General features: G+C 38.0%; 1 protein-coding gene across 1 annotated transcript; it reads left to right on the top strand.

Moving 5' to 3' along the window:
- NXNL2 (nucleoredoxin like 2) lies at window positions 1-27,739 on the top strand. Its single transcript, XM_021009522.2, has 2 exons — window positions 1-948; window positions 26,531-27,739. Exons 1-2 carry the CDS (start codon window positions 647-649, stop codon window positions 26,697-26,699), a joined length of 471 nt encoding a protein of 156 aa, XP_020865181.1. The 5' UTR covers window positions 1-646; the 3' UTR covers window positions 26,700-27,739.

Here is a 27,739-nt window from a genome sequence, read left to right as displayed (position 1 = left end):
ATCGGCTCCTGTCATCGGCTGCGGATAGCTTTCAGCTCTGAATTTGTCTTTGTAAGGTCTTTCTGCTGCTTATTTCTCGGGACAGCTAACAAGATAAAAGAAAAAAAAAAGGTTTGGAAGACTGGTCAGCAGCGAAGCCTGGAGAGGGAAGTGATGCCCACCCACTCTCACAAAGGACCGTAGCGGCGTAGACTGAAATTTCCTAGGTCTCCTGCAAAAACGTATAAAGTTTCTGTGAGATTTGGGGACTTGGGAGAGAAGACCACTCCAGCTATAATTTAGCAGCCGTAGGAAAGGGACCGATCTCCTATTATTTAGAAATGTGTGCGTGATTTAGATATTTAGAAATTGGTGTGTGAGCGTGAAGAAAAACTTAGCAATCAAGAAAATTATCCTCCCCCCTCTAAAGTGACACAGAAGACCTCGGAGCTTAACTCCCTGGTGCAGTATCCGTCTAGTTGCGGGACAGGAGGAAGGCGCACTCCCTCTTTAGCCCAGGTTCTTTTCTCATCACTCAGCAACGCACTCGCCTCAGCATTTACAAAGCCTGCGGAGAGAAAGGAGAAACCTCCCTAGCGCCTTCTCCAGCTCCCAGGGGCAGAAAGAGCAGCAGCGGGGAGGGAGAAACGCAGCTGCGGCCGTGAGGATGGCGGACGTCTTCAGCGGCCGGATCCTTGTCAACAAGGATGGGGACACGGTGGAGCCCGAGGAGGTGCTGCAGAACAAAGTGGTGGGGTTGTACTTTTCGGCAGGCTGGTGCTCCCCTTGCAGGGACTTCACTCCACTCCTCTGCGACTTCTACACGGAACTGGTGGAAGAAACCCATCCGCCGGCCCCCTTTGAAATAGTCTTTATCTCCTCTGACCGTAGCCCGGAGGAGATGGTAGATTATATGCACGACATGCACGGGGAGTGGTTGGCCCTGCCTTTTCACGACCCCTTCAAACAGTGAGTAGGGGAAGGGAAAGAAGAGGTTGGGGAGAAAGGGGAGAGATTCTGCGAGAAAGGACATCCCTTTGTAATCCAGCCATATGGTCTCTTCCTCTTCCATAAAAATAGATTAATTAAGTGCCATAATAATCCCTTCCCCGGTAAAATACTCTCTTCGAGTTCACAGAATGTTCTTCTTTAATTGTTAGCTAATGAGCCTATTTCAAGCAGAGATGCTTTTCTTAGCCTCTCCTTACCACACGGTTAAAAGGTGGAACTTGATCTTGAGCACTTGTCAGTTCTTTTGAGGTGTGTTCATAGTTAAGTGTTAGGGCTCTTATAGGTACTATCCAGTATATCTTCTTCTAGCCTTTTGATTTAGTTTTCTAAAGCATCGTGAAACAAAAGCAAATGAACACTAATAGCTGGAACTTTGCAGCTGGAGTGGCTGAACAGTGAATGGTTTGAATATGGAACAGGTAGATGTTTATTGTAGTGTAATAAATATCACTAGTGTCAAGTATCTTGGAAAGTTATTTTGTCATATAAAATCTGCTTAGAATAAATGGTTTGTTTCTTGATGGTTAGTGATCTTAGATTTATAGCTTGTTTTTATTTGTTGTCTCTAAGCTTTTAAGATTTGTACCTTAGGAAGGAAGTGTGATGTTGTGCATAGAGTGCAGGATGTGGAATTAGGAAGACCTGGGTTCAAATCCTGTTTTAGACTCCAACTGTGTGATTTAAGTCACATAACCTCTCTGTACCTTGCCTGCAAAATGAGGATGTTGGACTTGATTACTGTAAGATCCCTTTTACTTCTAAAGCTATGGTCTCTATGATCCAAAGAAAACTGAGAGTCATATTAATCTCTAGGCTTACATTTGAAAGGAAGATCAGAAAAAACTAGGAAGAATCCTGGCAAGGTCCCTTACCCATAGTAAATGTAGAGATTATAGCATCCTTCCTATTCCCTATTTGATTTACTCACTGGAAATTTTATAGCCCACTGCTTTTGCTGTGGTTTTTGCAGTGTTAGTGACGCTGTATAACAAGAGGAAGATTGACTAGGAAGTGATGATTTGGAGTACTTTCTAGTGAGTATCTGTTAAATTATTTTTCAAGGAAGGGTTTTATTTCAGATCACAAGCCTTCTCTGCTTTATTAAATGGTCCTAGAAATTGTGTAGCTAAAAAAAAATCATTATCTGGTGACTATCCTTTAGTGATGAGATTTCCTTCGGGCTTAGCTAGATTGATTCTTGGGGAACAGATATTTAGCTCATAGCCAAGCCTGCTCTCAAAGTCTTTCCTGTTTATAAAACCTACCAGAATTTGTTCTCTAATAGACCAAATGTTTGAAAAACCTAGTTTACTTTGAGGCATCAAAGTAGGACTTCAGCTAGTTGGTTTTTTTTTTAATTTACCTGACACAATCAGGTGGGTGAAATTATTTAAATTGTTAATTTCTCTTATATTTATCAGTTTCTCCCTCTCTTTTGTTCCCTTTTTACCTTGCACATTTAAGCAATTAGTTCAAAATCTTCCTTCTTCACCACCTTTCTGTAGCAAGAATTTTCAGGGTCCTAGCTAGCAGCCATTTCATAAATAAACCAGCATAGTTTACTCACAGACAGGTACATTGCATTTTAACCACTCGAGTGTGATGCACCCACAAAGTAGGTGATTGATATGTGTGTCTCAAAATTCCAAATATTGATGTGCACATATCAGGTAGGTCACATAGGCAGGCTTACAAAGCAGTTCGGGGTAAAATCAAGGTGTCCAGGTAGGTACAGGAAAAAGTACATTTTTAGTAAAAAATAAAAAAGGGATGGTTAAACTGTTACAAAGGCCTTGAGCATAGTTATTTTTTACCAGACCAAAGAAAGTGGTATATTTATCAATCAGTTAATTAACCTCTGTTAAAGCTCCTACTGTGTGCCTTATTAGATAGGATAAAGAGAAGTGGGTAAGTTTCTAGGAACTACTTAAAATTGTATAAATTACCTTTTGTAATTGTAAAGTGATTGGGGCAGCTAGGTGATGCAATGGATAGAGTGCCAACCCTGAAGTAAAAAGACTCATCTTCTTGAGTTCAAAACTGGCCTCAGACACATAATAGCTGTGTGACCCTAAGCAAGTCACTTAACCCTGTTTGCTTCATTTTTCTCATTTGTAAAATGAGCTGAAGAAGGAAATGGCAAACCACTACAGGATCTTTGCCAAGAAAACCTCAAACGAGGTCATAAAGTGTCAGACACAACTGAAAACAACTGAACAACAAAAGTTATTGGGGGAAGGGAGATACTGAAGGAGACATTCATTACTTGCAGTGTCACATAGAAAAAGAAATAAAATAGCAGCAAATATAACACAAAATAGAGTCAGTGATGTTTTCCCCAAATTGGCTTTCAGTACCTCTAACCTATTTTAGTAACTTCATTTTACTATACCCTTTCCTAAGACTTTTTCCTTTGCTTTGTTCTCACAGCTAGGTAGTTCAGTAAATAGAGTTCTGGGATGGTAATCAGAAAGACCTGATTTCAAATGTGGCTTCACACATTTAATAACTGGGTGACCTTAAGCAAGTTATTGAACATTTTTTTGGTCTCAGTTTCCCCAACTATAAAATGGTGACAATAATAACACCCACCTGGCAGGGCTGCTTTGAGGTCAGATGAGATTTGCAAAGGGCCTGGCTTTTAGTAGGCACTATATAAATGCTATTATCATCATCATTATTATTTCTCTTTCTTCTGATTCATGGGCCATGAATCTAATTCTATTCCCTCTTGTGTCCCTCATGGAGACAAAGCTTTTGAAGTACTAGGTTTGAGCTCTCTCAAACTGCAATTGTCTTTGTAGATCACATCCTTTCAATCTGTTATTTCCTGCTGTTCCTGATATGCCTCACTTAGAAAGAGCAATTTACAGGGGAAACAGTGTTGTTTGGTAGAAGTCAGCCTGTGTCCCTAATTGTGAGGCCTGGCCCTGTCTTCACCATGATCAGCCCTCATTCCAAAGGTCATGCAATATCTTCTTTCTGTCTTTATTCACCCCAACACTCTAGGTACTAGTTGCTCCCAGGAAATCACACATCCTGTCTCCCAGGGTAGGATGCCTCCCAAGGAGTCACTACATTCTTAGATAGTCCAGCTTCCCAAAGATCAGACTCTCCCTGGACTAAACCCATCACAAGGACCTACTATCCCATACCCTTCTCTAGGGCAAAACCCACATACTCAATCCCTATGTTACAGTATTTCCCCTCTAACACTTCCATTCCATATCCCAAATCTTTACTGAGAAACTAGAAATATTGCTTTCTACAGCAGCGTTCACCCCAGGATTTAGTAGCAATGCATCACCCCTCCTTTTCTGTTGCCTTGTCCACTTCTGTATATTTATGCAACATCATTGCTACTATTTCCAACCACTGAGGTTGGAGGATTCATCAGTTCAACTCCTCCTCCTTTGATTTTCTTGAATCTTAAATTTCCCCTTAGATCTCTAACCTTCTAATCTAGACTATGGGAAGAGGGTAGTTAGCTAGAGGAAGACAGATCCCCACAAACACGCTGGTAAATAATTAAAAATATCCCAGGATGAACAATGATAAGCAAAACCAAAAAGAGACAGCCATAAGGTTGGTAGAAGGAACAGAGTTCAAGCAGGGCAGACCAGAGCAAGAGATAGGGCCACACCAGTGCCCAGGGCCGGGCTTGAGCAGTCCAAGGCTCAGCCTCTGAAGGAGATACGGACAGATTAGTGTTGGCCTCAGGGCTAAGACATCCTGCTCTGTGAGACAACTCACTGCTGCAGAAGAGAGGACTGAAAGAATGCTCAAGCAAACTGTGTTTAACCCAGCATCCAGGCAGTCCTTGCTAACTCCAGAGCCCAGCTGATCTGACCGGCAGGAGGAGACAATGCTATCCCACTTCCCAGGAACTCTTATGCCCAAGCCACAGTAGGAGAAAGTGAATCACACATATGGTCTTACAGGAGGCCTGCTAACAGCACAACCAAAATCATCTGGCTGGGGAAATAAGGCTTAGTGATAGCCTTTGTATCTAGGATTAAGCAGAGCCTGCCTACATCATCCAAAGAACAAGAGGGAGGACAGTCTGACCCAAACACAAAGCCCCAATCCAGAAACTGAGACTGGGAATTGAAGTAAACAGAAGGAAATGCTAAATACAAAAAAGAAGTACATTGGACTAAGAGAAGCCCAAGGGATAAACCCAGAAGAAAAAAGCAAGTCCATAACAAGTCCATATATAGCCTCAAAGGAAAAAATGACCTGGCCACAAGGACTATAGAAGTAATGAAACAAGAGATACAAAATATCATATTAGAGAAAATGATAACTAGAGTAGGAAAGAAGGGCAAGAAAATTAATAACTTAGAATAGGTAGTGTTATAAAATAAAAAAATTAAAATAAAAAAACAGGAAAAAGTAAAGTGTATACCTTAAAAAAACTGATCTACAAAATAGAACAGTGAGAAATAATCTAAAAATTATGGAATTATGTGACTTATAAAAGCCAAGATGTTGTATTACTAGAAATAATGAATGAAAACTGTTTAGTCCTATTGAGGAATGATTGTAGGCTCAAAACCTAGGTATTGTACTTGATACCTCACTCTTTCTCACCTGCCACCCCAATATCCAATTTGTTGTCAAGGCTGTTGATTTCAGTTTTGCAACATCTCTTGAATGTGGCATCTTTTTTAAAAAAATCATTTTTTACTTTGCTTTATTCTTTCTCCTTTTTTTCTTTAAATTTCATTAATTTATTTTGATTTATCAACAATCACTTCCATATGCTTTTGAGTTGAAAATTTTTCTCCCCCTTCCTCCCCCCCACCCTCCCCAAGACGTTGCACAATCTGATATAGGCTTTACATTTACATTCCTATTAAACATATTTGCACATCAGTGAAGTTGTAAGTAAAAATTAAAACCAACAGGAGGAATTGGTATAATAACAACAATAACCACCTGCCACCAAATGCTACACTTTTTAATGAATGGGTCTACGACCTCTAACTTTTCAGAAAGATGAATTGAATGTGGCATCTTCTCTCTGACACTGCCACCGCTCTGGTTTAGGCCCTCGTCACCTCATGCCCATACTATTATAATAGGCTGCTAGTGGGGCTGCCTGCTTTACATCTTGCCCCACTCTAATTCATTCTCCTTTCAGATGATTTTCCGAAGTCAAAAGACTGACCATGCTACTTCCCTACTCAGTAAACTCCAGTGGCTCACTATTGTCTCCAGGATCAAATACAAAATCCTGTCTGGCTTTCAAAGTCCTTCGTAGCTGAGTCTCCTCCCATCTTTCCAGTCTTCTTATACCTTAGGATGCCCCTTCCCCACCATATACTGTGTGCCAGTGACATTGGCCTCCTTGCTATTCCATGAAGAAGACACTCCATCTCTTGACTCTTGGCATTTTCTCTGGCTGTCCCATGTGCCTGGAATGCTTTCCCTCCTCTTTTCTGCCTCCTCACTTGCCCAGCTTCTTTCAGTTCTTAGCTAAAATCCCACCTTCTACCGCAAGCCCTTCTCAATGTCTTTTAATTCTAGTGTCTTGTTGATTATTTTCTATTTATCCTGTAAATAGTTTGGTTGTATATATTTCTTAGCATATTCCTTCCCATATTAGACTGTGAGCTTCTTGAGGGCAGTGACTGTCTTTTGCCTTTCTTTGTATTCTAGTGCTTAGTAGTGTACCTGGAACATAGTAGGTGTTTAATAAATGTTTATTAACTGATTGACAAAATGAAAAATAGAAAGAATCCATCGATCACCTCCTAAACACAAACCTAAAATTAAACTTTCCAGGAACATCAGAGTCAAAATCCAGAGCTTCTGGGTCAAAGAAAAAATACTTCACACAGCCAAAAATTATATTAATAATGAATGTATATTCACCAAATTCAGGGAGAAAAAGAGAGTAAATCCATAATGGAGGGGGGTCACAATGTATCCCTTTCAGAACTAGACAAATATAATAAAAATCTAAACAAGAAACAAGTTAAGAACCTTAACAGAATTTTAGAAAAGTTAGAGGTGATAGACCCATTCATTAAAAAGTATAGCATTTGGTGGGAGGTGGTTATTGTTGTTGTTATACCAAATGCTGAAGTTGAAGTCATGGGAACTGAATTTGAATCCACTTCTGCCACTTACTGCAAGTATTACTTAATCAAGCAAGTAGTTTAACATCTCTAAGCCTCAGTTTCTTCCTTGCTATCTAGTCATGCCTCTTCCATCTTGCAAAGTTTATTTTTTTAACCAAAGTGTAAGTCTTTACATTTATTCCTACTAAATTTCATCTATTTAATTCATCCCAATGCTGTTGGGATCTTTAACCTTTTTAGGATCTTTTTGAATCCTGACTTTATTGTCTACCATGTTAATTATCCCTTTCATCTTTGTGTCATTTGAAAATCTGATATTTACGTCATTTATGTTTTGATCCAAGTCATTGATAAAAAAAATATTAGCATACAGGGCCAAGCACAGATCCTTAAGGTACTCTATTGAATATCTCTTGCTAAGTTTTTTTTTAATTCAATTTTATTTTCAGCTCCTAATTATCTCCCTTCCACAACCCCCCTTTCATTGAGAACGCAAGAAAACCAAAACCCGTGACAAATATGTACAGTCAAGTAAAACAAGTTCTTGCATTTGCCATGTTCCACCAAACAATTCATACAATCACATCACTATTGTAAGAATGAACCATTTTGAAGGAGTTAGAAACTCTGAATAATAAAATACCTAACCATATTCCAGAGGACTGATGAGGAAACATGCCACTTACTTTTCAGCAGAAAGGAAATAATCATGAGTGCAATTTGAGACTTCCTTCTTTCCTTTCTTCTTTCCTTTCCTTCCTTCCTTTCTTCTTTCCTTTCTTTCTTTCTCTCTTTCTAAACATGGCCAATTTAGGAATTTGTTCTGCTTTTAACAGAAGTTTTGTTTTCCTTTACTTCTCATGGGTAGGGTGTGGGATAAAGAAAAAGTTTATTTGCATTGATGGAAAAAAAAGTTTAATTAAAAAAACACATGACATGTGTGACATGCTGCATCCTTAGTCTTCTGAAGTCATTATTAGTCCCTGCATTGAGCATACTTCTACAGATTTTCCAAGTTTTTTTTTTCCTTTACCTCATTATGGCCATTATGTACATTGTTCTCCTACTTCTGTTCATTTCACTCTGCATCAGTTCATATATGTCATCTCTGGTTTCTCTGATTTTTAAATTTTTTTTATATTTTTACATTTTATATGCGTTTTTACATCATTGCATTCATATACCACAATTTGTTCAGCTATCGCCTTGATAAGCACACACCTTGTTTTTAATTCTTTGCTAAAACAAGAAGTGCTGCAATACATATTTCAGTACATATGGGTCCTTTCCTTTTATCTTTGACCTCCATTTGACTAGATATGTGCCTAGTAGTAATCACTGTGCCAAACAGTATGTATTTTAGTGACTTTTGGAGAGTAGTTCCAAATTGATTTTCAAAACAGTTAGATTAATGCATTCAGTTGTTCTTCAGTCATGTCTGACTCTTCATGACCCCTTTCGGGTTTTTCTTGGCAAAGACACTGGTGTGGTTTGCCTTTTCCTTCTCGAACTCATTTTACAGGTTAGGAAACTGAGGCAAACAAGGTTAAGTGACTTTTTTAGCGTCACACAGCTAGTAAGTAAGCCAGATTTGAACTCAGGAAGATGAGTCCTCCTGATTCTAGGCCCAGCACTCTCTCCACTGTACCACCTAACTGCCTGGACTACTAAATAGTTCTGCCAATAGTGCATTAGTGTGCCTGTTTTCCAAGGCCCCTCCAACAATTACTATTTTCCTCTTTTTATTATCTTTGACAATCTGATGAGTGTAAGAAAGAACCTCAGAGTTATTTTCATTTACATTCTTCTAAGCATTAGTGATTTGGAGCATTTTCTCATGTAGTTGCTCATATCTTATAGTTCTTCAATTGAAAACTGCCTGTTTATATCCTTTGACAGGTTCTCTATTGGGAGATTGATTTTTATTCTTATATATTTTTATCAAACCCTCTTTATTTTGGATATCAATTTACCAGGGAAATTCACTACAAATTATTTTCTCAGTTAATTATTAATCCTTCTAATTCTAATTTCATTGCTGTTGCAGAAAAGCATTTCCACTTCATGATTATCTATGATGAACTCCTTCTTCTTCCCTCTATCTCATTTCCTATCACATAGATGTCTTTTGCCACTTTCTCTTCCTTTGCTCTTGTTTCACATGATGAAGTGGCCTTATACCTTAGCCAGGCTAACTCCTTTAACATGTTTAAGTGATCCCATTCCATCCCATCTCCTCCATCAAATTGCCACCTCTGTCATCCCTACTGTCTTACTTATTTTGAATATCTTCCTCTCTACTGGCACCTTTCCTACTGACTACAAACATACTTCTGTCTCCCACCCTGAAAAAAAAAAACAATCCTTACTTGATCTTTCCATCCCTGCTGTCATCCTGTTTCTCTTCTGACCTTTGTAGCTAAACTCCTCAAAAAGTCTATCTACACTAGGTGACCCCACTTTCTCTCTTCTCATTCTTTTTAACTTTTTACAATGTGGCATCTGATTTTATCATTCCATCTAAATGGCTCTCTCTAAAGGTACTGATGATCTTCTAATTGCCAAATCCAATGGCCTTTTCTCAGTCTTTGTTCTCCTTTACTTCTCTGCAGCCTTTGACACTGTTAATCACTGTCTCCTTGATACTCTTTTCTCCCTAGTTTTTCAGGACACCACTCTCTCCTGGTTTTCTTTATATTTATCTGACTGCTCCTTCTCTCTCTTTGCTGAATGCTCCTCCAAATCATGCCCTTTTACCACAGGTGTCTCTCAGGGTTGTGTCTGAGTTCTTTTCTCTTCCCTCTCTATACCACTTCACTTGGTGATACTATCAGCTTCCAAGGATTTAATTACCACTTTTAAGCTGATAATTCTCAAATCTTTCCTGCATCTCTTCTGGCCTCCAGGCTCACATCTCCAACTGCTTTTCAGATATCTCAAACTGGATGTCTAGTAGACATCTTAAACTCAGTATTTCCAAAACAGAACTCATTACTTTTCCTCCTAAACCTCCCCCTCTTCTTACCTTTCCTATTACTGTAGAGGATAACACATCCTCCCAGTCCTTCAGGTTTACAACATAGGAGTCATCCTAGATTCTTCACTATCTCTCACCACCCCCACACCACCCTATATCCAAATTGTTGCTAAGGCCTGATGATTTCACCTTTGCATCATCTCTTAAATATGCCCCCTTCTTTTCTCTAACACTGCCACCACTCTAGTTCAAGCCCTCATCACTTCACTCCTGGATTATGCAATAGCCTGCTGGTGAGTCTGTCTGCCTCAAATCTTTCACTATTCCAATCTATTCTCCATTCAACCACTAAAGTGCAAGTCTGATCATGTCACTCTCTCCCCAGCCCCCCCCCCCCCCCCCCGTCCCCCCAACACATACACATTCAATAAACTCCAATGGTTTCCTGTTGCCTCCAGGATCAATTACAAAATTCTCTGCTTGGCATTCAAAGCCCTTCATAATCTAGCCACCTCCTACCTTTCCAGTCTTCTTACATCTTACTCTCTAACATATTCTGATCCAGTGACACTGACCTCCTGGCTGTTCACGAACAAGACACTTCATCTCTCAACTCTAGGCATTTTTTATCTTCCTCCATAACTTGAACACTCTTCCTCCTCTGCTCTGACTTCTGACTTCCCCAGCTTCCTTTAAGCCTCAACTAAAATCCCACCTTCTATACTTGGGTTTATCAAACCCTGTGTTACTATTTCAGATTGTTTAGTATTTTTTTTAGTTCTATAGAGTAACTCTTTGGTAATTTGACTGGTATGGAGCTAAATCTATAAAATAATTTAAGTGGTATTATGATTTTTATTATATTTGCATGATGCAACCATGGACAATTAATATTCCTCCAAATATTTGTCTTTATTTTATAATGTTTTGTATTATATTCACATAAATTCTGAGTATATCTTAGAGCTTAACTTCCAGATATGTCATACTTTTTGTAGTTATTTTGTAGTTTCCTTTTCTGTATCTGTTTGGTTTTTGTTCACTACATACAGCAGGACTGATGCTTTTGGTGAGTTTGTTGCTACTTTAATAAAGTTACTATTTGTTTCAATTAGTACTTTGTTTATGGTTCTATAAATATACCATACAATCTTCAGATAATCATAATTTTGTTTCTTCTTTATCTCTACTTACTCCTTCATTTAAATCTTTTTTTTTTATTATAATTGATTTTAGAACTGTGGAAGAGAAAGTGGTGACAATGGACTTTTTTTTTCTTTTCCTTAATCCATGATAGGCCTCTGATCTTTTTCCCTTTCAGAGATTCTGAGTGACTGGATTTGAGAGATTAGAGCAAGCGTGGAACAAAGAATGGACTGAGCTGTGGCAGAGAAGGGAGATAACTGAGGAGTATTAATTCTGGGCTCTCTGGGCATCACAGAGAGAAGAATCCAGGCTGAGGGAAAGTACCAAGAAAAGGTTGGCACTTTCTCCACCTTTACCTCCTGAAGCCCGTCTTTCTACAGATGTTATAACATAACCTGCTGTTTCATTACCTAAATGTTTCCAGTAAACTGAATTTTGCCTCCATTATAAAGAGGTCAGGGGCTAACTAGAGATAAAGATAAACTTAAGGTTGGGCAAAGAAACCAACTTCTGCCTAGCTGTTAGGAATTTTTCCAAACTAGGGGCTCATAGTGATAGTGACTGAACTTAGAACATTTCATCTAAAAACTAACTTTCTCAAGCCAAAGATAAAGAAATGAGTTGGACCTTAGAGGACAATATATTACCCTCTAGGCTTAAAATGAACAAATCATACCTTCTTTTCTTTTTCTTTTTCTTTTTTTGCTACCTCCACTAGAGTAGGCAGAGAGACCAACCAGCAAACTATTGCAGTAGTCCAGAGGTGAGGTAATAAGGGCCTACAATAGGGTAGTAGCAGTATAAGAGGAGAGAAGAAAACATATACAAGTGATTTTATGAAAGTAGAATCAATAAGAATTGGCAATAGACAGGATTGGGGGGAGGTGAGAAAGAGTAAGGAGTCCAGGATGACAATTCGATTTTGAGCCAGGGTGACTGAGAATATGGTGATTCCCTCCCCAGTACTGGGGAAGTAAGGAAGAGAGGAGTGTTTTGCAGGAAAAATAATGAGTTTAGTTTGGGATATGATGAGTTTAAGATGTTTACTAGGCTTGCAGTTCAAAATATGTTCAGTAGGCCAGTTGGCCTAGAGGTGAGGAAAGAAGTTAGGGCTGGATAAGTAGATCTGAGAATCATCAGCATGGGGATCATTGAATTTATGGGAACTGATGAGATCAACAAGTGAAATAGTAGAGAAGGAGAAGAGGAGAAGACCCAAGACAGAGCTTTGAGGAACACTCATGGCCAATAGGCAGGACCTAGATGAAGACCTAGCAAAAGAAACTGAAAAATGGTCAGGCAGATAGGTGTTAACACAGAAATGATTTCATTTGATCTTTACTACAATCCTCTGAGGTGGGTGTTGTTATCACCCTTTTATACATAGGGAAATGATCTGAAAGAAGTTAAGTGACTCAGAGGGTCTGGTAAAATCTAGTAAGGATCTGAGGCAGAATTAGAACTCAGGTCTTTCTGACTCCAAGTCTAGTCACCTCTTTATAACTCATTTTATTTTCTTTTTTGCATTCTAAATGAATCTAAATCAGAGGGAAAAAAGGTATTAGCATATTTTGATGGAGATAAACTCAATAGCTCTGTCAACCATGGAGAAGAGGTCTCTTTTATAGGTGCAAAGCTCACTCCTAAATCTTTCCCCTACCAGCCTAAAAGAATGCTTGAAATTCCTGCAATTAAAATCAGTCCTTTAGGAATTGAGATTGACAATTCTTTGAGTGTCTCTAGAGAACTCCTTTAAATACTGTTGCAGAATCTTACCTAGCAGAGACAACATTAACTCATTAATACCCATTAATACATGAAAATGAAATGGATGATCAAATCAGGTCACTATCATTTCTTTATTGAATATTCACAAAACATTTATTAATTGCCTACTCTAGGCAGGCATTGTGCTGTAGAGATTTTTAAAAAATATCAATGTCCCTACCTTCAAAAGAGTTTACATTCTACCTAGGAGTTTTTATTTTATTAAAATATCATTTAGTGAAAGAAAGGCCCTAGTGGAATGGGATATAGGGCAGTCAAATTTTCATATGAAAAAAGGATTTTTAAAAAGTTGAAGTATGGGGATCTACTGTACCTGGGAAGAGTAAGTATACATAGGACATCACAGTGGAGGGCAAAGGAAAGGCATAAAGAAGCACTGAATCCTAGAGCCAGAAGTCCTCACCTACAGCTAAGTGGGAATCCCTGCTACAACATAACAACATTCCTGACAAGTACTCCTTTAGCCTCTGCCTGAATATATGGGAAATCCATTACATCTTAAGGATGTCTATTATACTTTGAAACAATTTTAATTGTTAGGAACTTTTTCTTTATATCGAGAGGGAATCTACTTTTCTGCAATTTCCATCCAATGGTTTTGCTGTCTCAAGCCAGAGAACAAATTTAATCTTTCTTGCCCATGTCACCATACTTTACCATGTTCTTTTTTCCAGTTTCCCAATTCCTTTAAGTAATTAGGATGTGGCATGTTTTCAAGTTTCTTCACCATTCTGATTATACTCCTCTATATGTGCTCCAGCTTGTCAAAGACTTAGAGGGAAAGTACCTAGAGGGAACAGAGTACTCTAGATGTAGTCAAGAAAGAATGGGAATATCAGCTTTCTTTTTGTGAAGGCGCTAACTTAAGATTGTGTTAAATTTTTTAGTTGTCATGTCACATTACATGAAAAGAGTAGATATGAGGTTGTGTGTATTTGTGTATTTGTATGCATTTGCACATGCATATGCATATATGTATGTGTGTGTCTATATGTGCATATATTTATACACACACACATATACACACACACACACACACACAAAACCCACATGTGTGTCTCTACCTTTGTTAGGGATCTATAAGGATGTAGAGGGCCACAGGCTGTTCAAGAGGTCTCACTGATGGGTGAAGGCCCCTCTCGGGTGCTGATCTTTGAGCAAAGGTCACCTGGTTTGGTGCTTCATTGTATGGATCTGTAACAATCTTTAACTCCCCTAGTTATTGTATGGTCATTAGCAGTCTATTCTGGGATTGGATTCAGATAAGTGCACAGGACGTGCATGCACTGTCCTTGAGCACAGAATGGGCTATACGTCATTGTATCTTGAGAAAGAGTTCCTGTTATTTTACTATATAAGCAAGTGCTTTGCTAAAAATAAACAGAGTTGCTTCCATCTTGTCTCCCACCTCATCAATGCGCATTCGAGATAGAAGGTTAAGCTGGTCTTATTCCTTCAAAGTTAGGATCCTGGCTCTACTGGCGAGCTGAATTAGTTGTGAACAACATACCTTTATCTCTGATTGGGTAAGGATAAGCAGGAAAAGAGAGTTGGAAATAGTGCCTCAAGGAAACTTGTCCTTCCCAATTTAGCCTCAGACCAGCCTTGAGAGCAACAGATGGAATAAATCAGATTACCCTATAGATTAAGCCCCTGAAATCAGACAACACTAAACAGGAGTAGGGATTTCCATAATCTGGCATGAAAGGAGAGAAATAATCTCTCTGAAGGTTAATGGAAAAATTCCCTAAGACAGGGAATTATCACTTAACCTAAATGATAAAGTTAGAAAGAAGTCTGATAACTTCTTGTTGTAGAATAATAGAAAAGGGTAAAAGATACATTGCTTTGGTAGTAATAATGGTTAATAATTCCTTGAATTTATTTAGAATTAAATTAAAGAATTAAAAACATCACGTTTTCACACTTTTAGGTGCATACTCCTATTTCCACTAGAATTGTACTGTTGACTTGTTGAGACAAAGAGGAGACCCTGGGTTTGGAAGGTAATGTTAGTGAAATGCAAGGTCAGACAGGTCCTATCAGTATGGAAAACCTCTGAGTACCATACTGGTGATGGACTATGGCTCTTGTTCTCTGGCCACCATGTTTCTGTTTGTTTGTTTATTTGTTTTTGCTACAGAACTTTATGAAGACTATTCTTTAAGGAATGGAGGGGATTACAAACCAAGTTTTTTTTTTTAATTTATCAGTGGGCATCTATATTGCTTCTAGTTCTTTGTTTCTAGTTCAAAATGTTTGCTGTAAATATTTTTATGTGTATTGGATCTTCCTTTCTTTAAAAAAAATTCAGTTAATTTTATTTTTATTCTGAATTTAATAAAACCCACATAAAATTAGTATTTCCATAAACATTATAGAACAAAAGGGAAGATTTTACATGAAAGTGAATCTCTATTACATAGAGCTTGCTTTTCTTTTAAAATATATAATAAATTCTAAATGTAACTTTCAAAGCTGTCCTGCCTGCCTGTAATTCCTTCTAGCCAATCTCTCCCCCCGCCCCCATCTCTCTCTCTCTCTCTCCGTCTCTCTCTCTGTCCCCTCTTTTGGGGGTGGGGGGTGGGAAGATCCTATCCAACCCTTTTCTATGCCTTCCCTGTTGATGAGAAAAAAAAACACACATGTAATGCATCTAAATACCATAGGGGCAATTATTCCAACTCCTCTCATTGGCAAATTGAGTCCCCAGAGCAAGATTGTCTCTTTCTCCTCAGGGTTTTAAATGGTTGTTTGCTGTTGTCATGGCCGGTTGTTGTTGTAGGACAAAGGTTCTTGACCTGAGGGGGTGGTTCACAGATAAATTTCATAGGGAACCTGTGAATTTGGTGGTTTTCTTTTTTTTAATATTTTAGAACTATTTCAATATAGTTTCCTTTGTAATCCCATGTATTTTATTTTATATATTTAAAAACATCATTCTGTGAAGGATCCATGACACAAAAAGGTTAAGAAACCCTGTTCTATGAATATCCCTGAGATATGTTCAGCTATTTATCTAGTGCTATTGACTCTAACTCCATTCTAATATATTCTCCTCACTATCAATTACCAGTCACATTTAGTATCTCCCTAATACCAGTGATTAGTGTCGCAGTATCATTTAACCAGTTAAAATCAATTAGCTTTCATGAAGGGATATTTGCTGAGAGGATATAGCAAGAACAGAAATACTTCCCCTTTAACTGAGGGTGTACTCTCCCCTGTACCTGTGTCACTGAGGAGAACTGACTCAAACTTGAAGTGATTTATACAAAGCATTCATTTCCCTTCCCTGCCCCCTGCCCACCAAAAAAGATCTCTTTCCGGATTCAGCAGGGTCAGTGCTGCAGAGTTGTCTTGCCGAAGCAGGACACTGACTCTCAGAGTGAACCCACTGCTGCATTGGATGAAGCATACTCAGGGGTCGCTGTTGTCTAACCTGGCTTTCCTGCTGACAAACTCTGGTATGAACTCTGGACCCCTTATGGCTAACCCAGTCTTTCAAAGCTCAGAAGATCACAGCTTAGTCCATACCATCTTCAATATTCTTTCACCCTAGGGCAGGAAAGAACAAATGCAAAGAAACAAAAAAGTACGTAGTCTATGCTCACAGACATGTTTTAGCCATAAGTGGCAAAATAGGAAGCTGGCAGCAAAAGGCCTTTACGGCTCGTACATCCCATCTGGGAGATTTTTTATCGGTTATTGTCTTACTTGCCGCCAGGAAAATGAGAAAATAAGTGCCCCAATTGGAGTCTTTTTGTTATGAATCCTCAGTTTTAGCCCAGCACTGGAATTGGTCATAAAATACCTACATATTTCTGAAGTAGAGAGGAAGGCTTTTCCATGACTTATCACTGCACACTTCTAGATGCAGGCTCACTACGCCTCTCTCTATGGTTTGGCAGCAGGCAGAACACACTGTATAAGTTCTGAAGTTAAGGCTCCCACTGATTAGTTCCCTGTTACACTTGTAACAAGTTTATAGAGCCAAGCAAAAGGAATTCCCTCATTGACCATGTTCATATATGTTTTTTTTCACTTTGCACATTGAGTCCATTACCTCTCTGTCACGGGATAGATGAGATGTTTCTTTATCAGCCCTCTGGAGTTGTGATAGGAGAACATTCTCTCCATCTCTTACCTCCTTGGTATGTGTATTGTATACATGTACATGCATATGCATATATGTGTATATGTGTGTATGTGTACATATAAATTGGGCTGGAAAAATTCCTTGTATTTTCTTCTTGTATTTCCTGACCGCTACTCAGTCTGCTGCTCTTTTCTGATCTTTGTTGGAGTAGTTGTGGGAGAAAGTTTGATCGTACTGCTTCCTCCTACTTTACTGTCTTTACTTATCTTAAAATTAGACTAATGTCATACATCACATATAACATGAATATGCAAGTAAAATGCTATACCATTAAAAATTAGAGAACCAAATCAGGTACCTCTCAAAGCTACATCACAGAGGAGAATTATTCACTCAACAAAGGGATGGAGGAGATCATAAAAGATAAAGCTGATAATGAAACAGAATCAATACAATTAAGACAGAGAGGGTAGCAGTCAGTTGGGAAAACAATTCTCTTCAGATATCTCTGAAAAAGGACTAATCAAGATATATAGGGAACTAACACCAACATGTAAGACCAAGTGCCATTCTCTTATGGATATATATGTATGTATGCATGTATAGGCAATCTCAATCCTCAATTCCTTTGGGTAGTATTCCTAGAAAATGGTGCAAAAGTGAAAAACATGAATACTGATACATTGAAATTGGGGATTAGGTTTCTGCAAACATAAAAAAACTGTAATCTTTCCCTAGAAATAGCTGAAAATACATTTTTGCATGTAATTCTTTATGGCAAAACACTAATTCTGACAACAATGCCTTTTTTCTAGCACAGTAACTGTGAAATAACCCATAAAATGCTGTACACAAAATAAAATTGGCAACATGCAAAACATTTTTTCTCTCTAGTAATTCCCTAGAACTCTGTGACCTTTTATGCTAACATCTAAAAAAATTGATTTCAGACAATATTCACTTTTTATGACACAAAATCTCCACTACCACAGATATTGTACAGCAAATAAAATTCCTAAAACTAAAATATTTTTTTGACCTGAATCTTATCTTCCCCTGTGTCAGGTGATGGTATGAGGTCAGTGTATTGTTTACTACACTGCTGTAAAGCTCTTTACCTTGGCTGCTCTCTGAAAACCAAAGGAGAAGTGGCTGGGACTTTAGTCATTGCTGTTGTAAGACACTGAGACCAGTCTCAACATCACCTCCAATACTCTATCCTCTGCTGGTGAATGGCATTGCAGATTCTGAAGGACACAGTAGCTTGAAATAATCACTCAGCTATGGCTGCTTCATGCACTGTTTGAGATCCTTAAGAATCCTCACAGTATGAGAACATAGCAGAGGTAAGGTGATGTTTAACCTTGAGGCTACAATAGATGATAGGATTGGCAGCCTTGATGTCTCTAGGCAGCTGGTCAATTAGTCCTACGTCTGTAGCTGCAGACATTCTGGCACTAAGTTTATCTAAAAACTCTTTTCTCTCTAAGCGGCATCATTGACTTTGCATGCTGGGGCTTAGAGTCCAAAAGACTTGCACTATGCTTTGGGGGTATGGTTGCAATACAAAACTTGAGTTTTAAAGGCAAACAATGAAAATATGCAACAAATGCACGGGGAGCTCTTTACAATGGTTGGGTGAACAAGATCAATGAAATGTCTAGTAGGATACCAGCTGCTCCACAAACTTGCATGCATTGTGCCCCTCATTTTTTTTTTATCATATTGCACATATGATGTGTGAGGTTGCCAATGTCAAATTGAAAATGAGGTTACTGATAAAATCAAAAGAATGCTTGAAGTTGCAGAAGTTAAATGTGTGAATGTTGAGGACTGATTGTATATGTGTATGCATGTATAGACATGTGTAAACAATGCACATACTACATGCACATACACATATGCATGTAGAAATGTGTGCATACATATATGCACACCTGCATATATGCATACAGTGCAATATGTATGTATATACACGCAGACAATACATGCGCCTATATACACATACACACATATCCATCAGGGAATGGCAATTGGTTTTATATATTTGCGTTAATTCCCTATGTAACTATTAATCCTTTATCAGAGATATCTGAATATATATGTTAATTATATTGATTATGTTTTATGATCAACTTTATCTTTTATGATCTCCTCTATCCCTTGTTGAGTGAATAATTCTCCTCTTTGATGTAGCTTTGAGAGACGCCTGATTTGGTTCTCTAATTTTTTATGGTATAGCATTTAACTTGCATATTCATGTTATATGTGATGTAAGACTTTAGTCTAATTTTAAGATAAGTAAAGATGGTGAAGTAGGAGGAAGCAGTACAACCAAACTTTCTCCCACAACTACTCCAACAAAGACCAAGGAAGAACACCAGACTGAGTAATGATCAGGAAATACAAGGAGAAAACACAAGTCATTTTTTCCAGCCCACGTTAGCATAGGAAGACAGTCAGAGGCTGGAGGGCACTGGAGGGAGTGGAGTCCAACAAAGAAAGTTTGCACAAAGCCTTCCATCATGGACACAGGGTTGGGACTAGTATGAATACTATCTATAAGTTTGGAAAAATGGGAATTGTGAGTAAGGACACCTAGCAGCTATGTCACTCAGACCCTGAAAGTGGATATCTAAAGGTCCTGAAGTTGTATACCAAAGACAAACAGAGATCTCAGTTCTACTGAGGACTGGGCTTGAGTCTATGTATTAAGTTAGGAATAAGAGAAGAAGTCAGCCTCATCTTTGTGGTTTTAAACTCAGAGCAAGGGTTAGAGAGTTGTCCCAGACTGGGGCCTCCCAGGGCAAGGAACTAAGTCATTCTGTACCCAGAGGCCTCTAGCTAGCTGTCAGCGACTAGGGCTGGAAGCAGTATACCGGAGCCTGACTCAGGGGCAAGTCTACAATTGTGTCACCCAGACCCAAACCTAGTTTGAGAGCTTTCAAAGCTAATTCCAGGAAGGCAGTAATCAGGTTTAACCATAGATCAAATTGCTTAGGGCCCACTGCAAGTTTTCAGGCGCCTAACCTGAGCTGCCCTTATAGGATCCTTATAGGATACAATACACAAAACCAGGGGAAAGCAACAGCAGGACCTCTAGTACTAAAGACCAAAACTTCATAATGCTCCCAAATTCCCCCTAGAAGTACACAGAGCCTACTCAAATATGAAGTCCCAATTCAGGAAGTAAGGCTAGAAGAAGAAGTAAAGTTTTAAAAAATCTATGATAAAGATTTTGATCTAGGGACCCAGGAACAACCAAAATCCAGAAGAGAATAAGTTTACAATGTTTATAAGCAAAATTTTAAACAAAAACATTGCATGGTTACAAGTTCACATCGAATTTCTAGAAAAAATGAAGGAAGAGCTTCAAAAAATCACATTATAAATAAAATGAAATCTTTTAAAAACATTTAATTTTTCCAATTACATGTAAAAACATTTTTTTTTCAATTTTGAATTCCAGATTTTCTCTCTCCCCTCATTCCTGCCTTATTGAGAAGGGAAGCAACTTGATGTAGGTTATATATGTGCAGTCTTGCAGAAAATATTTCTATATTAGTTATGTTGCAAAAGAAAACACAGACCAAAAAGAACCTGAGAAAAATAAAGTAAAATAAATATGTTTCAATCTGCATTCATACTCTATCAGTTCTTTCTCTGGAAGAGGATGGCATTTTTCTTCATAAGTCCTTTGGAACTGTCTTGGATAATTGTATTGCTGAGAATAGCTAAGTCATTCACAGCTGATCATTGTATAATATTGTTGTTACTCTGTACACTGTTCTTGGTTCTGCTCATTTTCCATCAATTCATATGTCTTTCCAGGTTTTTCTGAAAGCATCATGCTAATAATTTCTTCTAGTATACTGGTATTCCATCACAGAGACAGCTAGGTGGCACAGTGGATAGAATGCTGGACCTAGAGTCAGGAAGACTCATCTTCATGAGTACAAATCTGGCCTCAGACACTTAACTAGCTGTGTAACTCTGGGCAAGTCACTTAACCCTATTTACCTCACTTTCCTCATCTATAAAATGAGCTAGAAAAGGGCATGTCAAACAACTCCAGTATCTTTGCCAAGAAAAACCCAAATTGGGTCATGAGGAGTTGGACATGACTGAGAAACAACTAAACAATAACTAATTCTATTACAATCATATACCATAACTTCAGCCATTCCCCAACTGATGGGAATCCCCTAGATAGCCAGTTCTTGGCCACCACACACACACAAAAAAAAAAACTGCTATAAATATTTTGGTACATATAGTTTCTTTTCCTTTGCTTTTTAAAAAAAATCTCTTGGGGATATAGGCCTAGTAGTGGTATATCTGTGTCAAAAGTTATGCAAGGTTTTATAGCCCTTTAGATAATTCGAAATTGCTCTCCAGAATAGTTGTTTCAGTTCTCTCCTCCACCAACAATGCTTTAGTGTCTCAATTTTCCACATCTCCTTCAACATTTGTTATTTTCCTTTTCTGTCATATTAGCCAAGCTGATAGGCATGAAGTAGTACCTCAGAGTTGTTTTAATTGCATTTCTCTAATCAATAGAAATTTAGAGCATTTTTTCACATGACTATAGATAAGTTTGATTTCTTCCTTTGAAAACTGCTGCCTGTTCATATCCTTCGACCATTTAGCAATTGGAGATAAATTTGAATCAGTTCTCTCTATATATTTCAGAAATGTGGCCTTTATCAGAGAAACTTGCTGTAAATTTTTTTCACAGATTTCCTTAGTCTTATTTCCCCCTATTTCTCTCTCTCTCTCTCTCTCTCTCTCTCTCTCTCTCTCTCTCTCTCTCTCTCTCTCTCTGCCTCTTCCCTGTAAGGTAAAATGGATTTCTATACTCAACTGAGTGTGTATGTTATTCCCTCTTTGAGCAATTTCAATGAGAGTAAGGTTCAAATGTTCTCTGCCACCACCACTCCTTTTCCTTTCCGCTATAAAACTCTTACTTGAACACCTCTTTTATGTGAGAAAAATTTCCCCATTCTTTCTCTTCCTTCCCCTTTTCCCCAGTGCATCCCTCTTGTTCTCACCTCTTCTTTTTTTTTTGGGGGGGGATCATTCCAACATAATTAACTCATATCCATGCCCTCTGACTATGTAAACTCCTTTTAACTGACCTAATAATGATAAAGTTCTTAGGAGTTACATGTATCATCTTCCCATGTAGGAATGTAAATAGTTTAACTTTATTGAGACCCATATGATTATTCTTTAATGTTTGCCTTTTTATGCTTTTCTTCAATCTTCTGTTTGAATGTAAATTTTTTTATTCAGCTCTAGTGTTTTCATCAGGAATGTTTGAAAGTCTTCTATTTCATTAAATATCTATTTTTCCTTCTGAAGAATTCTACTCAGTTTTGCTGGGCAGGTGACTCTTGGTTATAATCCTAGTTCCTTGGCCTTCCAGAATATCATATTGCGAATCCTCTGTTCTGTGTATGTGGAAGCCACTAAATCTTGGGTGATCCACACTGTGGTTCCCCAGTGTTTGAACTGTTTCTTTCTGTCTGCTTGAAGTACTCTCTTTGATCTGTGAGCACTGGAATTTGGCTATCATATTTCTGGGGATTTTCATTTTGGAATCTCTTTCAGGAGATGATCAGTGAATTCTTTAATTTCTATTTTACCCTCTGGTTCTAGCATATCAGGGCAGGGATTTTTTGGACAATTTCTTGAAATATGGCTCTTTTTTTTTTATCATGTCTTCCAGGTTGTCCAATAATTCTTAAATTATCCCACCTCAATCTATTTATAGGTCAGTTGTTTTTCCAGTGAGATACTTCACATTATCTCCTATTTTTATTTTGTTTTTATTGTTTCTTAATGTCTCATAAAGTCAATAGCTTCCACTTGCCCAGTTCTAATTTTTAAGGAATTATTTTCTTCAGTGAGCTTTTGTAACCCTTTTTACACTTGGTCAATTATACTCTTTAAGCAGTTCTTTTCTTCAGTGAATTTTTTGTGCCTCTTTTATCATTTGGCTTAGTCTGTTTTTTAAAGATGTTATTTTCTTCATTTTTTTTGTGCCTCCTTTACTAAGATGTTGATTCTTTTTTTTTCATGATTTTCTTTCATCACTCTCATTTCCCCCCCCATTTCCCCCTCTACCTCTCTTATTTTATTTTTAGAAAATTAATTAATTAATTTTTAGTATTCAACATTCACTTTCATAGGATTTTGAGTTTTAAATTTTCTCCCCTTCCCTCCTTTCCCCCTTCCCCAAGACAGAGTGCAATCTGATATAGTCTCCACATTCATATTAAATACATTTTCACATTAGTCACGTTGTAAAGAAGAATTAGAACAATTGGGAGGAACCACAAGAAAAGAGAAATAAAACAAAACAACAAAAGAAAAGGAGAGCAAATAGTATGCTTCCATATGCATTTAGATTTCATAGTTCTTTCTCTGGATGTGGATAGCATTTTTCTTCATGAGTCTTTTGGAGTTGTCTTAGTTTTTTGGTTTTGTTTGTTTTTAGGCAATTGGGGTTAAGTGACTTGCCCAGGGTCACACAGCTAGTAAGTGTCAAGTGTTTGGTCTGAGACCGGATTTGAACTCAGGTCCTCCTGACTTCAGGGCCAGTGCTTTACCCACTGTGCCACCTAGCTGTCCCTTGGAGTTGTCTTAGATCATTGTATTGCTGAGAAGAGCAAAGTCTATCAAAGTTAGTCATCATGTAGCGTGGCTGTTACTATGTACAATGTTCCCCTGGTTCCCCTGGTACCACAAGTTGTTCAGCTATTCCCCAATTGATGGGCATCCCCTCAATTTCCAATTCTTTTCCACCACAAAAAGAATATAAATATTTTTGTACATGATGAGAAAAGGACCTAAAAGCACAAAAATGTTTATAGCAGCTCTGATTTTAAAAATCCTTTCTGAGTGGTTTCAGGAATTCTTTTTGGGCCTGAGACCAATTGATATTTTTCTTTGAGGCTTTGAATGTAGCTGTTTTGGTTTTGTTATCTTCATCTGAGGTTTTTTTTTTTTTGAGGCAGTTGGGGTTAAGTGACTTGGCCAAGGTCACACAGCTAGTAAGTATCTGAGGCCAGATTTGAACTCAGGTCCTCCTGACTCCAGGGCTCATGCTCTACCTACTGTGTCATCTAGCTTCTCCTTGAACTGGTTTTTCAATCTTCCCTGTCACTATAGTAACTTTTTAATGGTCAGGGTTTTTTTTGGTGTTTGCACATTTTTCCAATTTACTTCTTGACTTTTAACTTTATATTAAAGCTGGACTCTGTTACCAGGGTAGAAGTGGCAATGTCCCAAGCCTTGGGTTTTTAGTACTGTTTTTTTTTTCAAAGTTAATTCTGGGGAGCTGTAAGTTTTCCATTCTTCCAAGGCGGTATTATCTAAGGCGAGGTGTGTGGTCGCTGGCTCTCCTGGTCCATGAGTGACCCCAAGCATCCTTTCCTGCTCTGGCACTGTGACCACAATTCCCAATCCCCTGTGGCAACCTCTAGTGTACTAATACTCCTCCTTGCCCTGGGACCATGCCCTGGAACTGTATGGGCTGTGCAACAGAGTCCTACATCCAGTCCCACAAAGGATCCCCACTAATCTTCTCCTGACCAATGGCCAGACCCCCTTGAAATCTGTGGGTAGACAACTCTGGAAGCTACCAATGCTGATTCATTCTCCCCTAAGGTGTGTTGCTGGCTTACTGAGGTAGGGCCTCTGCTGGACTGCACTCCATTATCACCCCAGTGAGACAGAACTTTCTTGCCTACCTTCTAAGTTGTCTTCAGCTGGAAAATTGTTTCACATTGTCTTTTTGTTGATCCTACTATTCCAAAATTCATTTTGAGGCATTATTTTGAAGTTGTTTGGAGGGGAATTTGGGAGAGCTCAGGCACCCTGCCTTTACTCTGCCATCTTGGCCGTAAAATGAAAACTTCTGAGGAAAGAATTATAAAAGAAATGAGAGCATTCGAGGAAAAACTTAGGAGAATTAACAGCTTAGTACACAAAATATAAAATTTTACCCAATAAGCACCCTCCCTAAAAATTAGCATGGATTAAATATGAATCAAGAAGAAATAATAAAATAAAGCCAAAAGACTAAACAGTAGAAGAAAATACAAAGTACTTCATATCAAAAACAACTGATCTGGAAAACAAATCAAGGAGACAAAAATCTAAGAATCATTGGATTATCTGAAAGCCATGACCAGTAAAATTGCCCAGACACCATATTTTGAGAAATCATCCATGAACGTTTTCATAATCTAGACCTATTAGAAATACAGGGCAAAATATGGTCAAGGCACTCAAGGAAAATAAGTTAAAAAGTTGGAAGGAGAGGGCCTAACCGTATCAAATTTTAAACCACATGACAAAGTAATAATCCACAAAATATTTTTATGTCAGCAGAACAGACTAGGTACCCAGCATACTGAAGCAAACTAACATAGTAGCCTCATGTTCTCTGAACCTAAAGGCTCCTGGTACTGGGGTAAGTACTGTGTTTTTTTGACAAAAACTTCTGGAAAAACTGAAAAGAGGTCTGGCGGAAATTAGGTTTAGACCAACAACTTCTGCTCTGTGTTAAGATAAACTCCCAAAGGATAACAGCACTGTAAGGACAAACAACTTTGAAAGATTTAAGAACTCTAATCAGTGCAGTGACCAGCCATAACTCCAGAGGACCAATGATGAAGACTGCTACCTTTCTCTTGACAGAGAGGTGATGGACTCTACACGCAGAATGAGAAGTGTATTTTTAGATATAGCAAACAAGAGAACTTATTGCTTGACTGTGTGTATTCATTACAAAGGTTCTGCTTTCAAGGCTTCCTTAGCTGCATGACTTTAGGCAAATCATGTAACCTTTCTTATTAAGGAAATAAAGGGATTCGACTACATGGCCTCTGAGGACCCTTTCAAATCTAGATCTATGATTCTATGATTACGCCAAGCTGCTTTTCAATTTTCCCAGCAGTTCTGGTCAAATAGAGAATTCTTTCCTGAGTCATTTATGTTCTTAGGTTTTTGAACATCAGATTATCCAGTCTTTTTCACTGATCTGCTTTTCTGTTTTTAAACAGTATCCAAGATTTTAATAATTACTACTTTTTCAAATAACTTAAATTCTGGAAGTGCTGTTCCTTCTTCATCTCTACTTTCTCCCATTATTTCCCTGGAGATTCTAGACCTTTTATGCCTCTGAATGAATTTTGTCATTACTTCGTTTACAAAGGTTTTACTTCCAAGGCTTCCTTAGCTGCTCTATAGCTATAGGGCTTAGCTCTATAAAATATACCCTTGGTAGTAAGATATAGCACTTAGGTAGTGGTCTGTGTTGAGAGAGGGAACACTAATCCTTAAAACATTGAAGTAAATATAGTCATTGTAATAGCTAATTCTTTGACTTGAAATGTTAACCATTTTCCTGTATTTTTCTGTCATTTCCAGTGATTTGAAGAAGAGGTATAATATCACAGCCATACCCAAGCTGGTGGTGGTGAAACAAACTGGAGAGGTCATCACCGACAAAGGACGGAAACAAATTAGAGAACAAGGCCTCTCCTGCTTCCAAAACTGGTTGGAGGGAGCTGATATCTTTCAGAATTTTTCTACCTGAATTTGTAAATAATGGTATAGACACCAGGAGACTTTAGGGTGTGATCATTATACCATTTTCATAGTTCTGAAGATAATTCTTATACTGAAGGCAAAAGTAAAGGGTAAAATATTAATTTTCCATTATTTATTAGTATTTGTTTAATCATATTTCATGACAGAGGTACTAGGAAAGAGCATTAAGTAAATATTTCTCAGGAAAAATATCTTCCCTGCTCTGGTTATGTAGGCTCGTTTATTATTTTTATTATTCTTAGAGTAATTCTGTTAATAATACTAAGAGCTGAATGGATCATTCCTGAGTGATAGCTGGCTGAATAGACTAGTATGTCAGTCTTTTAAAAATCTATGCAAAAATTCACATGTGTAGATCTGTTCAAGTAAATTAATATATTTCTTCATATAACAGATTTCTATTGATTAATCTATTTGAATGATATAAATTGACAACTATATTAATAAAGTTTGTAGTCTTTGTGCTTTAATAAAAAACCTATTTCTGTATTATTAGTCCCTGATTATCCCCTTTATAATTTCAAGCAAATGACATCAGAGAGTAAATGAATAAATGAATCCCCCAAACTAGCCATTCCCATGTTCTTCACAAAGGCCATATATTCTTTCCTCTCTTGAAATCTCTTCTTTCCCTTTTTCTTTTTCTGAAGTCTCTAATAGTCAGTAATCTTACTGTTTAAAAACATTGTATTTTGGAGCTAGAAAGCACTTGATGTCTTAGTCACCTTTCCACATCCACACCACTTCAATACAAAAAAAAATAATTAAGTGCCTTTTATATCATCGTCCTCAGCTCTTCTCTTCTCTCCCTACTGGAACCTTGGGTTCTGCCTCTGAGACTGAAGGCTCTGATAGGTGAACCTTATCTTGCCCCAAACTAGGTTCTCTTGGCATTTCCCAGCTACCATTTCCAAAATTTTGTACCCTCTCTTTCCAGTTCCCCTTTACGTGTTGTCTTCTTCTGTTAGAAGTTAAGCATTTTGAAGACAGGAACTATCTTTCTTGCTTGTGTTTGTATCCCCAGGA

The sequence above is a fragment of the Phascolarctos cinereus genome, unplaced genomic scaffold (genome assembly GCF_003287225.1).
Source record: "Phascolarctos cinereus isolate Bilbo 61053 unplaced genomic scaffold, phaCin_HiC Scaffold_4;HRSCAF=312, whole genome shotgun sequence".
NCBI lineage: Eukaryota > Metazoa > Chordata > Mammalia > Diprotodontia > Phascolarctidae > Phascolarctos > Phascolarctos cinereus.
The sequence above is the reverse complement of the archived record's forward strand: the minus strand, read 5'-3'. Positions and strand labels throughout refer to the sequence as shown.